A 13,907-nucleotide genomic window follows, 5' to 3' on the forward strand; every position below is an offset into this window, starting at 1 on the left:
GCAGGGGCAGAAGGTGGGATGATTCGCAATTGGCATCATTTTGCGTCCGTGACTGGCCTTATCAACACTCACACAAAAGGGGCGCGGAAGGTCTTCGACTGGCCTCGTGAGTTATGTTTCACCTAAGCCATTTGCAGAGGGATGGTTTTTCACAGTGAGCCAATCCAGGGACACAAACAAGCGAGGTTTCCTAACCCCCCTACTTTCCGGAGCACAGGGCTCTCCAGGGTAAAGTGCAAGATTAATCTCAAGGCTTCACCCGGGCGTACTTCCGGAGGTAAAGATCTGTACTTACTGTGATCAAATGGGTTCTTACTTCGGAGATTATTTTACAAAGAAGGCAAGTAAAACGCCCTGCAAAGCGCGCTTTCGAGCAGTCCCCGTAGCGACGCGTCGCAGCGCCGCAGGCTCAGCGCAGGGCCCGGGGAAGCCGCGGCCCAGGGGCGGGACGGGAGCGGTGGTTTATTTGGCTAAATGACGTAAGCTATGCTTCTGGCGGGTCTCCATTTTTCGGAACAGTAGCCCAAATGCTCCTCAAAGAAAGAGCAGACGCTGAAGGCAGCACTCAACATCCTTTCCACGGAAAGCACAAGTCTCAGCGAAGCGAAGGTACTCGGCTGAACACGGACCGGCCGCTCAGGTTTCCCAGCAGCCCCTCTTCGCCACGCCTCACCTCGTTTCGTCGCGTCCTCTCATTGGTCGCGTTGACGCACGCCGGCGCCTGCGCACTGCCTCCCTTTGAGGGTCGTGAGTAGACGCCATTTTGGCTCCAGCGGTGCTTCTGGGAAGTAATTATTGACCTGCGCGCCTGCCGGCCTCTCGGTGCAACCCTTTCTGAGCCGGTTTCCCGGTTGAAGCCTCCAATCTTGCAGCCGCTGTTTTTTTATTCTCCGTCTTCTCCGAACTCTCCGGTTAGGCGGGAGCCTCGAGCACTGAGCCGCGCCATCGGAGGTCACACCAGCAGGAAGCAGGTGACGGGGGCGGCGCGGGGCGCGGACACTCCCCGCGGAGAGCCCGCCTGCCATGGACTCCGAGTACTACGGCGGCGACCAGTCAGGTGGGTTGGCGCGGGGGACGGGCCGGGAGCGGGCGAGCGCTCCCTCCTGGGAGCTGCACCCGGGGGGCGGGCCGGCTAGCTGCGGTCTCCGCGGCACCCTCGGAGCGGGAGTGCGGGAGAAGGAGAGGGAGCCGGGGTGGGAGAGAGCGAGCGGGAGAGGGAGAGCGGGAGAGGGAGAGCGGGAGAGGGAGCGGGAGAGGGCGAGCGGGAGAGGGCGAGCGGGAGAGGGCGAGCGGGAGAGGGCGAGCGGGAGAGGGAGCGGGAGAGGGAGCGGGCCGGCCGGGCCGCAGACCCCGCGCAGTGCGCAGAGCGCGGCCGGGCGAGGCGGTGCGTCTCCTGGCGTTCAGTTTGTCGAGAATCCGAAGAAATGTTGACCAGGGGTTGGGGATCTTTGTTGTTTTGTTTTGCGGGCCCGGGGATCGAACTCAGGACCTTGCACTTGTCCGGCAGGCGCTCATGCCGCCGGGCTATCACCGCGGCCCCGTGCATAAATAAAGGGCGCACCTCTGGCGCGTGTTGGTGGTGCTTGTGCCTTTCCTTCCCCCGAGGTCGTTGCTTTTTCTCATTGAAGTTTGCTCTTCTTGATTGTCCAAGTGCACACTGCGGGCTCAGTGTCAGGTCGCCCGGGGGGACAGGACCTAGGGCGGGGAAATGGGCTGTTCGCCTTCGCTTCGTGCCCTTGTTCCATTTGGGTGTTCTGTATCAAAGGCCTTGAGAAGTTACTGCTTAAGGTGTTACCGCTTTCTTGAGTTTACGTCCATTCCTTATCATGACAGCAAATGAAAATCGACTGCTAAAGACTCTCAGTCGTGTACTGCTGTTTTGCGTAAAGCTTTTTTGTAATATTTTCAAGTTTTAGGGCGGGCCTGATAGCTCAGCGGATTGAAGCGCCAGTTTAGACAGAAGCAGGGGTCCGAGGTTGGATCCCTGGCCTGCCCTGCCGGCCCCGCCCCCAGGCTAGCTGGTTGACAGATTGAGACTGGGCAAGCCTGTAATCCCAGCACTCAGGAAGCTGAAAACAGGAGAATCACTATAAGTCTGATCTACGTAGTGAGACCCTGCATTAAACTTAAAAAAAAAAAGTTTTAAAAACTCGTTTATGTTTTAAATTACTTTAAAAATGATTACTTGTAATATAATACATAGGTTATGAAATAACAGAAAGTTGAAGTCAAACATTTTTAAGTGTCTCACCGAGTCTTACTTCAGCCTTAAACTGCCCTAAATCCCAGTTTTAGTTCATGTTGTTAAAGTATTGCACTGTGAGGTCGCAGTTCATATTTGCAGCTCATTTGTAACACAGTGAGTGCTCTACTCTAACGAGTTTTCACTGTTTCCAGGCAGGAGTTCTTGTGGCCTTCTACATAAACAATGTGCCATGTGCTAGGCAGTGGCTCTAGTGATTAGCTCTAAAGTGAAAGACCACAGGAAATAACTAAAGTGCTGTGGAAAGATGGTTTTAGGCTGGGCTTGGTGGTGCAGACCTCTAATCCCAGCACTGTGGAGGCTGAGGCAGGAGGATCCCTGTGAGTTTGAGGCCAGCCTGGCCTACATAAACAAGTTCAAGGCCAGCCTGAACTGCATAGCAAGACTCTGTCTCAACTCTAGTCCTTCCAAAAGATGGTTTGCAGCATAAGAGTTGAAATAATTGATCAGCACACTATTACTTAGAAGTCACAGGCTTGGTTTTTAGTGATTCTTTTTTCCTTTTCTTTTGAGGCAGGGTCTTTCTATAGTTCAAGCAGGCCTAGAACTCGTTATGTAGCCCAAACTGGCCTTGGATTTGTGTCAGTCCTACTTCAGCCTCCTGAGTGCTGGGATTATAGTCGTGCCCCGCTTTAGTGACTTTCTTAAACTTCACATTTCTCTAAGAAGTATTTTTGCTGCTACATTGTTAATAATTGTTGATATTTGCATGGATATTTTGTTCAAAATATTAGTATCATTTATCCTTTGTCAGTGTAACCTTTGCTCTGATGTTCATTTCACCAGTTGTTTTTGTTTCTGAGCAGATGATGGTGGTGCCACCCCAGTACAGGATGAGCGGGATTCAGGGTCAGATGGTGAGGATGACATAAACGAGCAGCATTCCGGCTCGGACACTGGAAGCGTGGACCGGCATTCAGAGGTATTGTCTAGGCAGCATCTTTGGGGGAGCTCTTCCCTTCCATTTCTCATGAGGCCTTTTTAGTTAGGTGTTACAGAGTCCTTATTGCAGGGTTTACATTTTAATACTTAAGTAAAGGAGATTGTAATCGAAAAATTGCTTATAGAATGAACAGGATGGTCTGGTTACTAATGAAATCACAGGTAAAGAAGTTCAGTTGGGTAGAATTTCAAGTACTGGCCTGTTTTTAACTATACCTTTTGAAAATAAGGACCAGTGAGATAGTTCAGCAGACTAATTGCCTGCTTAGGAAAGCGCAGGGACCAGGGTTCAATCCTGCACCACATGCTGTGTCGGGGCATTGTGGTGCACTCTTGTAATCCCAGCACTGGGGAGGCTGAAAACTGGTGGCTCACTACGAGTCCGAGTTGCGTAGTCAGACACTGTACCAAATACATAAAGAAATAAAAAAGCCAGGCCTGTCATATTTGACTGTGTTTCCCCATTCCAAATAGTGCCTTATTGGGGCTGTGAGCATTTGCAGTATGAAGAAAAGCTGAACTAGAAAGTTATAGGGTTCTTGCCCCTCAGACTTTACATCAAGTAAGCCTTCTTGTTGGAACTGTTACGCTGCATATAGTAAAGCAAGTAAAACTTGCTTTTGTTTAGAATTGCAGAGTAGATCTTATACATTTTAATATTTGTGACCTAATATATCAGTATTTTAAAAACTTAGTTTGCCTTCCTAGTTATACAGCCTCCCCTTCACATTGTTTTTTTGCCTTTACGTTGTTAGTGAAAAATAAAATCAATTTTTATTTATGTCCAATTTTAACTTGAATTTTTAGTAGACACAAATTTAAGTGAATAAGAAAGATGGACAGATTTTCTAAGAACATTCTGTGTATCATATTTTGCTTGATTGCACATTGCCAGAAAATTGTCCAGGTTTAGGTAGAATTCTCTCGTGTCATTTGCACATTTGCACGTTTGCATTAGTAGGTATTTAACATTCATCCTCTACTTACTGAGCACTTATAATGCCTGGGCTCTTGGTACTAAAAGTCAAAAATGTTTTCCTTAGGCTTATTTCTAGTGGGAGGAGAAAGACAATAAGACAATATACATATATTTAGAAGATTATAGTTTGTTAGAAGGTGACAGATGCTGTGGATAAAGAAGAAAATTAGATGGCTGGGCTGCATCTCAGAGGTAGAGCCACCTGTCTGGCTTGTTCGAGGCCCTGGTTTTAATCCCCAGTAGCACCACTGAGAAGAAGAGCATGAAGGTGGTCAGGTGCCAGGATGAAGGGGGGCTTGACCACTGAGCTGGGAAGTCCTCATAGGCCTGTTAAGAATGTGGCACTGGAGCCATGGCTGGAAGGGGAAGCAGGATAGCTTCACGGCAAGTGTGGGGAAGGGCATTCCAGGCTGGGGCCCCAAGGTGGGAGGTGCTTGAAGTCCAAGGGCACTGTATTAGTCAGCTTTTCATCACTGCGACCAAAGAAAAACAGTTTAAAGAAGAAAAGGCTTTCCCTTACAGTTTCAGAGGTTTCAGTCATGGTGTGCTAGCTCCACTGCCGTTAGGCCTGTGGTGATGCAGAAGCATCATGGTGGAGGAAAACCTTTCCTCCTGGCAACTAAGGGGAGAGAGGAAACGATGGGGTCAGGGACCAGGTGGAGCCCCAGGGCCACATCCTGCGATTCAGTCCAATTCAGTCCCTGCACGTAGGCCCGCTGGGTTCTGTCAGCTCTCAGGCCTTTCAGTTGCAGGCTTATCAAGGGATTAACCCTCAGGTCCGCTGTGAGCTTCAGGAGCCCTCCTCTGAGCCTGTTGGTCTCTGGGAGGACGCTTTAGACCCAGACCGCAGCAAGCACCGAGGAGTGAGCCCGGCTAGAGCGGAGTCAGTAAGGGATGGAGAGGCCAGGCTTGGATCTTTAGGCTAAGCTCTGAGATATTAGTGATAATTATTTGATAATGTAACGTTATGGTACATTGGGTATGTGATGTTTTGTTTCCACATTGGAAACAGTGTTAGATTGATCAGTACGGTTCGTGGTTTCTTGCTGGTTATACATTAACCAGCCATTCAAGCAGCCTTGTTTTGTGAGGAGACTGGATTCTTAGTAAATGTTCATGTTGTTGAACATTCATATAAGAATTTAAAGAAAGTTAAAATTGACATATCACTATTACAGAAATGACTATTTATTTATTTATTTATTTTGTGTGTGTGTGTAACTGGGGGTTGAACTCAGATCCTTGAGTTTGCCAGTCAAGCGCTTATCCTACTGAGCCATCTCCCCAGCCCCTTAGAAATGACTGTTAACCTTTAATGTTATTTCTTCTGCACTTAATTCTTCCCATGTGTGTAAAGTATGTATTTTGAGTTACTTGAGACTTTGCTACGTATATTTTGTGTCTGGACCTCAGATTGTACCTTCAGTATTTCTTCATGCCATTAAGGAATCTCAGTGACTGTTTTCAGTGCCTGCATGGTGCAGCAGCAGCATCATTCTGCTTCTCCCTCTGTGTGCAAGGGGCTCGGCTCTAGGACTCTGCCCCCGAGCCTGGGGGCTGTGGGAGGTTAGGGTGCTGTGGCCCCTGGAAGGGGTGGGGCTGTCATTTAGTGGTGGAATGCACACACACGTGGGCTAGAGCCTCAGCACCACAAACTGAACTAGTTGAAATGGCATGGTACTTGCCTGTGGCCTGTGGCACTCTCCTGTGTCATTTTAGGCATACTCTCGGCCGCAGATGCCTGTGCTACAATGAAAAGGCTGTATAAGTAGTTGTAACATTGTATTGTTTAGGGATAATGACAAGAAACAAAAAAGTCTGTTCTAGGCCCTCCTACATAGCAGTCTGTAGCAGGGTGAGGTACTGTTTCTTCTTTCTTTTGGGAGTGTCTCAGTTGCTCTTCTCTCCTTGCTGGGACAAATACCTGACACTCAAAATGAAAGAAGTGAAGGAAGGTTTATTAAGATCACCATTACTGGAGGTTTCAGTCCATACTCAGCTGACTCCAAGGCAGACTGGCACATGGCAGAGGGCAGCAGCTCATGGTGGCAGAAGGCAGCAAAACAGCAAGAGCAGAAGGGAGGAGCAACAGTGGCTACAGGGAATAAGTCTGTCTCCCTGAAGTTGCTGGGAGTACTACTCATACCTGTAATTCCAGCAGCACTCACACCCATAATCCCAACAGCACTCACACCCATAATCTCAGCAGCACTCATACCCATAATCTCAGCAGCACTCACACACATAATCCCAGTGGATCATGAGTCAATCACAAACTCTAGAGGTACACCCCATGCCTACATGAGGCTTTGGGGGGACACCTAGACACAAACCATAACGGAGTAAGCTCCTTGCTTCCTGTGGTTAAGTGTTCCTCCTTAGTTGTGCTACAGCACCTGGGAACAAATTGTTGTGCATGTTAATCCCATCAGGTTGTAGTGGCTTTGAAGAAATGGTGGCTGAGAACAGTGTTTGGCAGGCAGTCTCGCCCCAAGATGACACTCCCAGCTGTCTTAGTCCTTGGTTCTTTCCTGCACACTAACTGACCTATAGTTCGGTGTGTGTCTAGAGTCCCTTCGCAGACGCTTTCCTCCACAGCTTCCCCATTCTGCTTCCTAGTGAAGTCATACTCTTTGAGGAGAGATTACGAGCTTTCTGCCTAGGATCTCTTTTCTCCAGGCAAGATCTCTTAGCCTGGGCTCAAGGAAGTGGCAAGTTTCTGCTCCGTGATAGCACCACGCTAGAAGCTGCTTGGTGGAAGTGGGAACGAGGTGGCAGCTGTTGTGGTGTGGTCTCACCAGCCAAGGCTGGGGACAAGAGCCCTTGTATGTTCAGGGTGAGGCACTTACCTTGTTCTCAGTAGAGCCCCATTGCCTTGAATAAGGGATAGCCCGGAGCTGGGAGCGCCCGCTTCTCAGATCCACTTGCCCAGGACTTGGACATCTGAGGACAGAACATCTATCTAGCTCTCCCAGGAAAGAAGAGTCAGGGGGGCCTGCCCCTTAGCTCAGTTCTTTAGGTGGCTGCTTCAACAAAGCAGTCAGGCTCAGGTTGCTGTGGTTCGATCCCCACAACACAAGCCAGCCACTCATGCCTTGAAGGCATTCGGAGAAAAAAAAAAAAAAAACCACTTGGGGCCGGGGAGGTGGTTCAGTGGAATAAGCGCTTCCCTGGCAAGCGCAAGGGCCTGAGTTCAATCCCCAGTTCCGCCAAAAAAAAAAAAAAAAGAAGAGTCAGGCTTAAAGTAGGGGCAGGAGGAGGCCTGTGTTTTGACTTCAGGAGCAGTCAAAGGTCTGTCTTGCTGAGCCAGCTCTGAGACTGGGAGGAGACAGTAATCTTGGTTCAGGTGCCAGAAACTGGCTCTCACCTCTCGCCAAAATTTTACAGACGTTTCTTTACTTTCTTTTTGCCCTTAGGACCACTCGCAGATGGTCGCTTTCATGCTGTCTCGTTGTTTCGCTGGGGAGCAGGCTGTAGATCTTGACGCGCAGTGGTGCCGCAAGTCTTTGTTGGCCTTCACGTTTCTTTCTTGCTTCTTGGCCAGACCTTTTTGTGGTCACCTTTTCAACTCTCCTTGGGACCCACATCCTTTGTCTGTTACCACAGTCTGCCGGGCCTACTGAGTTCTTTCAGCCCTGGGTCTCCTGTCTGTGCGCGCGTCGGTCGGCTCTCTGGGCCCTGTCCTTGGCTCACAGAGGGGGTCGTGTTGCCCCAAACATGGCGTTCTTCCAGGCCGGCTGAGATGCCTGAACATCCCTGTGTGAGCGGGTATGTTGCATTTCGGTTCCCTGGGCGGGAGACGAGATGATAGTAACACGTCTGCCCCTCTCACTGCCAATTCAGAATGACCTCTGCACGTTGCTTGCCAGCGCTCGGGTGAGGAGCCAGGGCCCCCATTCTGATAAGGACACTGAAGTGTACACTAGTAGGGATAAGAAGGAAACAGGAAGCATTCAGCAATATAGAAAGCAGGTGATTAAAATACAAAGAAGTGGTTGTAAGAATGGCAGTGCAGTTTTGAAATTGTTTTCAAAGAACATTGGGAACCATGGAAGATTTCTTGGCATTAGTTGACAGGTGCAGGCTATTCAGTTGTGGCTGTGAGGCAGGATGCGGCCCTGGAAGGATGTAGCCTAACGTAAGGGCAGCCCTGGCTTTAGGGCCTCCCACGAAAAGTAATGTGACTCCAGATCCTACTTGAATTTTCTCTCTTTTTTTTTCTCCATGTTCACAGGCTTGTATTTTAGACAATATTGAGACTTGTGGAACCTTAGGTACACTTTGTGTTTCTCCAGTTTACAATTCCACATCCCAATCCAAGCAATGAGAGTCTGTGGCAGCGAATAACAGAAGTGATGGGAGACGTGTCAGGAATGTCTTAGGGCTGTGGAAGTCCAGATGAGATTCAGTGAACACGTCCCATGAGTCAAGCTGTGCTGTGAGCCTTCCACGGTGCATCCCAAATTCGGCTTCAATGAGCAGTACCATAAAGCCAGTACCTTGGCCTTGTTAGCAGTGCTTTTGATTAGAAAGTCAGTCCTCCTGTTGTCAACATTTGACACCAGAATGGAACCCTACCTGGGAGTGGTATGAGATGGCTACATGTACTCCTGGGTGCGTGTGCTCTGGTGCATCCCGGTCCCTGGCAGTCCTGATTCTAAAGTGATCAGGAGAGGACTGAGGAGTATGAGCAGCAGGGTTGGAAAGTCCCTGGGCATTCAAGGTTCTTCCAGAAAGACTAGCATCAAAAGGCAAGTGTACCGTCAGCTGCAGAGACGACTAGCTTTCCTTTTTCTTTTTCTTTGCTAGTTGTCAGATCATCCTTTATTGGTATATTTTATTATGCTTCTTAGCTAGCTAGACACTGGACAACGCCATTGTTGAAGTCATCTATGATGTCATGAGGGTGCCGACTGTCCATATTGCAGCCCACAGACTGGGCAGTCCTCAGGATCTCCTTAATGGTTCCGGAAAGTTCTCTGGCTAAAGACCGGTGCCGCATCTGTCGGGCAATGTTGACAGTCTCATCAAAAGTGGTATTTCCGCTGTGTTTAGTGTTCTTCTGCTTCTTTTTTTGTTTCTTGGCGGCTCCTTGAGAGCTTTGATGATCAGGGCAGAGGCAGAAGGCACCGCCTCAGTCTGAGCCTGTCTTTTCTGGTCAGTTTCACCGTGATCCGCAGGCCCTTCCAGTCACCAGTTGCCTTGGCAATGTCATCCCCCACTTTTTTTGGAGACAGACCCAAGGGACTGATCTTGGGGGCCAGGGCAGACGTGGCGCCAAATTCGCCACCGGTGCACCTCAGGTACATGACTTTAATTTCATCGGGGCTGAACTTGGGCGGCATGCTAGAGATGGCTGGTGTTAGATGAACCCGGATTCGGGACGACCGAAGAAAGTTGCACCTTAGCCTCCTCTTGGCCGAAAGCCAATTTTTTAATAAAACAATTTAGAGTGTCACAGGGAGGGATGGCCCCCAAATCTGACCCACTTGTGACTAGTTACCAATTGTAACTTTTCTTGGGTTTTGGTCAGCTATTTTCTCTTTCATAGAAAACATACTAAAGAAGTACGTATGTTAAAATCTAGGTACCTGCAAGTTTCAGCTGTAGGAGCAAACAGTGTATGCGTTCTCCTGGGGGTCCCGTTGAGCGGAGGCCATGCTGAGGAAGGTTATTTGAAACTTGGCTCCGGCTGTTTCTAGCTGCAGGCGGGACCCAGCAGGCCAGCCCGCCCTCTAGCTGGTGCTGGCGAAAGCCGCCTCCCACCTCACAGAGTTGAGTAAAGGTGGCAGTTGGCCCCTGTGGAGCTCTCAGGAGAGAATGTGTCTCTGTGGGGTTTGTGTCACCAACCACAAGAGCTCCTGGCCATTTCTGTCCTTGTGTGCCATCTTCCTTTCTAGTTCTTTTGATTCCGTTTGTACTTTTCCTTGTGTTAGGAATCACACTTTCTGTTCAGGGTTGCTTATGGGATTTCTTTCTCCTTTTAGGAAAGGCATTTTGGTTTCTTCTGTGGGGAGGGGGAACATTTTAAAAATTGTTTGTGATCTCAGAGGTCAGAGTGTGTGCTGCAGATAAACATGGGACCAGGCAGCTTCCCGGGAAGCAGAGGTATGTGAAGGCGGGGTGGCTGATGCGCAGCCCTCGTGGAGGAGGCCAAGCTGAGGCCTTCACAGTGGGTGCTCTGCAGTCAATGGTATCTGTTCCTGCCTTGCAGGCACCTCCTTTGCAGAGCAGCCCTCTGAGGTGTAACCCTGGCCCTGACTGCACCACCTTTGAGGGACGGAGGAAATTTCCACCCGTCACACAATAGCAAGTAGGAGAGCTTGAGTTTGGACTCCAGGCCTTTCTGACTAAAGTTTGTGTTCTTGGCTGTGTGCTTGGATTCTGCTGCATCTAGAGAGAAAGAAGGGGCTTCAGGAGAGGAGCAATTTTGCCAGGTTTAAAGATACAGAAACGACAAGGTACAGCTCAGTGCATGTAGGCAGCAGGAACAACCTGTGTAAGTGTGCGGATGAAGCTGACTGAAGTCAGCGCTTCCAGATGGCTGGAGAAGGACCTTTAATGCAGCCAATTTGTAGATCACTTGTCAGGATGAAAATTCTTTGACCCATTCCCCATAGCTAATGAAATCGTTACCCGGATGTGTGACGCTTTCACCGAAGCTCCCCAAGAGATTGCTGGGCCTGCTGAAGTGTGGGAGCTCTGGTCGTCTTGCATTGATGTTGGTGAGCCGGGGAATGAGTCTGGAGAGGTAGCGAGACTTGACTTTTATAAAGTCTTACGCATGCGTTGTGCAGCGTGTCTTCCCAGTCCACATCAGGACTGTCTTGCACCATGTGTGGCTTCCGTGCAGCGTGGATGCTTGTAAGAGGGAGCTCCTGGAGCAGCTGCCCAAGAACCTCTGTGACCAGCAGCCCTGCGTTGCTTTATTGCTGCTTTTCTCAGACTCTACCTTCCCTTTTTAAACTTGTATTTATTTTGGGTTGCCGCCAAGGTTTCATGCTGCCAGGCCAGAGCATTGCCCCTGGGGTACGTTCCCAGCCCCTCACGCTCTGTCCTGTACCAGTTCACCTGGTTTGCATGGACAAATTCTAGTAAGGGGATTTCAGTTAGAATCTTCTGGACATGGGGTGCAGTGTAACATGGTTTTCAAAATTCTCTAGTTATTTCTTCAGGGAATTCGCTGTGTAATTTACTGTGTGGTGTTTTACTGGTTTATAATGGTACAGGTAAACAGTTTCTGTTGTTTTGAGTTTGACCCTTCTGATGGGTGAGAACAAGTGTCTTATTGTTCGGCAATTTTTCAATTTGATGATATACTACTTTGAAATATACAATTTAATGTTTGCCTTACCACAGTTTTAGTATTTGGTTTTCTGTTTAAGAATGTCAGTTATTTCTGTGTGTATTGTGGCCCTGTTCCACAAACAATTGTATGCTGAAGTAAACAAGGTTTTTTCCTTATGATGGGTAAACAGTAGTTCTGTATAACTTTCATGTGAAATGTTACTAACAGGTATGAGGCATTACAGACATTTCTGAATCCTTCCAGGATCCTCTTGTGCTCAGGTATCCAGGCAATGGCAACCAGAGTGTTTCTTTCATTATTAAGAATATATAGACCATTTCGTTGCACGTCTGTTCTTGGTAGCGGGAATGGAACTCCGGACCTTTTGCTTGCCAGGCGGGTATTGTGGCGCTGAGCTGTAGCTCTGGGTCTCAGTAGTGCTTTCCATTATATGTTGTACTTAATCTGACTTCTAAAAAGTTGTATTCCAAATTTACAATTTAATTGCCAAAAGTGGCCTGAAACTTTTGAATATTATAATTTTGAAGTAACTGTATAATTTCTAACATACTTTTCCCAAATTCTGCATCACTGGCTAGTTATCCTCTATCTTGAGTCTTGGCTAGCCCTTTAAAGTTGGTGGAAGTCCTAAGGTTTACAATTGTTTCCATATGTAATGTCCTTGTACTTTCTGCTGTCTCGCAGTGCGTAGGTTGTGTGTCAGGAAATCCAGGATAGAGGGTGATAGAAGGTGATAGAAGGGTCTAGGAGCCTTGTCCAGTGAGGTTAGATTTTAGACACTGAAATAACAGGATTAGAACTGAGTCGTGCTATTGATGGTGCTCTAGTGAGAAGAGCCTGGAGCTCCCATTTCTAAGTTCTCTGTGCTGCTTGTCTTCTCTGGACTGTTAGTCATTCGTCTCCCTTTGGTTCTGAAGATTGTTCTTGTTTCTGAACCTAACCAGAGATGATTTCCGTTTGCTGCTAAGATAAGTTGACATAAACAAGTTAAGTGATGCGTGTGTCATGAAACGCTGTCCAAAGGCCAGCTTGCACGTTCCATCTCACTTTCATGTGGTTCCTTTATGCTCTGTCCCGTAATTACGTGGTCATCACAAACTAAGCGGACTCCTGTTGTCTTCACACCTTATGACTCAGTTTCATAAATGCATTCCTTTTTTATAGGTTTTCGAAATGCTGTGTGTGTACTTTCATAATAGCGCACACTATCACTGTGTCAGTGGGATTGTGTTCTGTTTGCCTGGTTTCTCATTAGACAGCATCAGACACGAAGCAGCACACTAGCCTTGGTGGCTAGTCCCTCGCACACTAGGCGGTAAACAAATGCTTGCCGAATTAATGCTCAGTTTATGTTACTCTCTCACTTAACTCCTTTATTCTCCATTCCTTAAGTACTTTGTTGTGAATTGTGTGACTGGAGTCCGTTCTGTGCTCTAGAGATACCTCAGGGAAGAAAATAAACTCAATATTACCTGTGTTCTTTTTTTTTTTCTACTGAGCTATTTCCCCAGCCCTTACCTGTGTTCTTAAGGACTTACATTCTAGATAAATTTTTATCTACATTCTTTTAAGTTAGGAAATATGGCTGAACTTTAAGGAGCATATGGATTGTACTATGCTGGCAAGATTCTGTGTTGTCTCTCTTGGATGCCAGTGTCACCTTTAACAGGTGAACACCACTTTCCCTGCGATGGTAGGGTGTGGCCGGGAATCTAGGACCATGCTAAATAGCCAGTGAGAACGCCCGAAGAATGCCCCTGGGGATTTCAAAATGTTTATGATTTGGGCAAGTTCATATTTCGGTTAATTGATACAGCAGTTAATGTTTCTTTGGCATGCCATGTTGTGGTAATAAAATATTAAAAAGCTTTTTTGCTTTGTAGGCTTGCGAATGCTGTCTTTAGAGTTGTAAACACAGCAGTTAGTCTTTACGTGAGCCCAGGGAAGTTGAAGAATCAGTTTTGTGAAAACACATTCCAGGTGTTTTCTCTCATTACTTTACTGTTCACAGATAGCACAGCCGTGGGCGTTTATGTTACTAAAGACTCCGACTCTTCAAAATTCATTAGTATTTTGGTATGTTTAATTTTGTGTACCTTTTCTGTATTTTCACATAGTTAGTGTATGTTAAGTTTATGCCTGAAAAAAAAAGGGGGGGGTAGGGGAGTTGGCTTAGTAGACTAAGCACTTGGACCTGAGTTCAGTCCCCGGTTCTGCCAAAAAAAGTTTGTGTCCTAGTGCATGTTTTCATGGTAGTTGTATCAGGTTACATTGTGGGCTAGTTAGAGTAATCATGTTGTCCCCACAACTAGGCTTTTGTTTCAGAAGTGCAAGGTGTGTAGCTGTGGCAGTGCCAAGCCAGTTTTCTTACATGAGAAGTAATGTGAGGAACAGATGAACATAGCAGAGTGCAA

At 47.7% G+C, this 13,907-nt stretch overlaps 1 protein-coding gene across 4 annotated transcripts in view; it reads left to right on the forward strand.

Moving 5' to 3' along the window:
* Nucleotides 1-449: 449 nt before the first annotated feature.
* Nucleotides 450-13,907, forward strand: part of Iws1 (IWS1, SUPT6H interacting protein) — a 43,101-nt gene continuing 29,643 nt past the window's right edge. For 2 of the 4 annotated variants that reach the window (XM_004626321.2, XM_023709716.1), the window contains exons 1-2: nucleotides 454-1,057; nucleotides 3,070-3,185. In XM_004626321.2, coding sequence (XP_004626378.1) covers nucleotides 1,024-1,057; nucleotides 3,070-3,185 — 150 coding nt within the window. In that variant the 5' untranslated portion in view covers nucleotides 454-1,023. Of the gene's footprint in view, nucleotides 1,058-3,069; nucleotides 3,186-13,907 lie in introns of all 4 variants that reach the window. The other 2 variants (XR_002820015.1, XM_023709717.1) reach the window with 2 other exon arrangements.

Source organism: Octodon degus, unplaced genomic scaffold, assembly GCF_000260255.1.
Source record: "Octodon degus isolate 3935 unplaced genomic scaffold, OctDeg1.0 scaffold00014, whole genome shotgun sequence".
In the NCBI taxonomy this organism is placed as follows: domain Eukaryota; kingdom Metazoa; phylum Chordata; class Mammalia; order Rodentia; family Octodontidae; genus Octodon; species Octodon degus.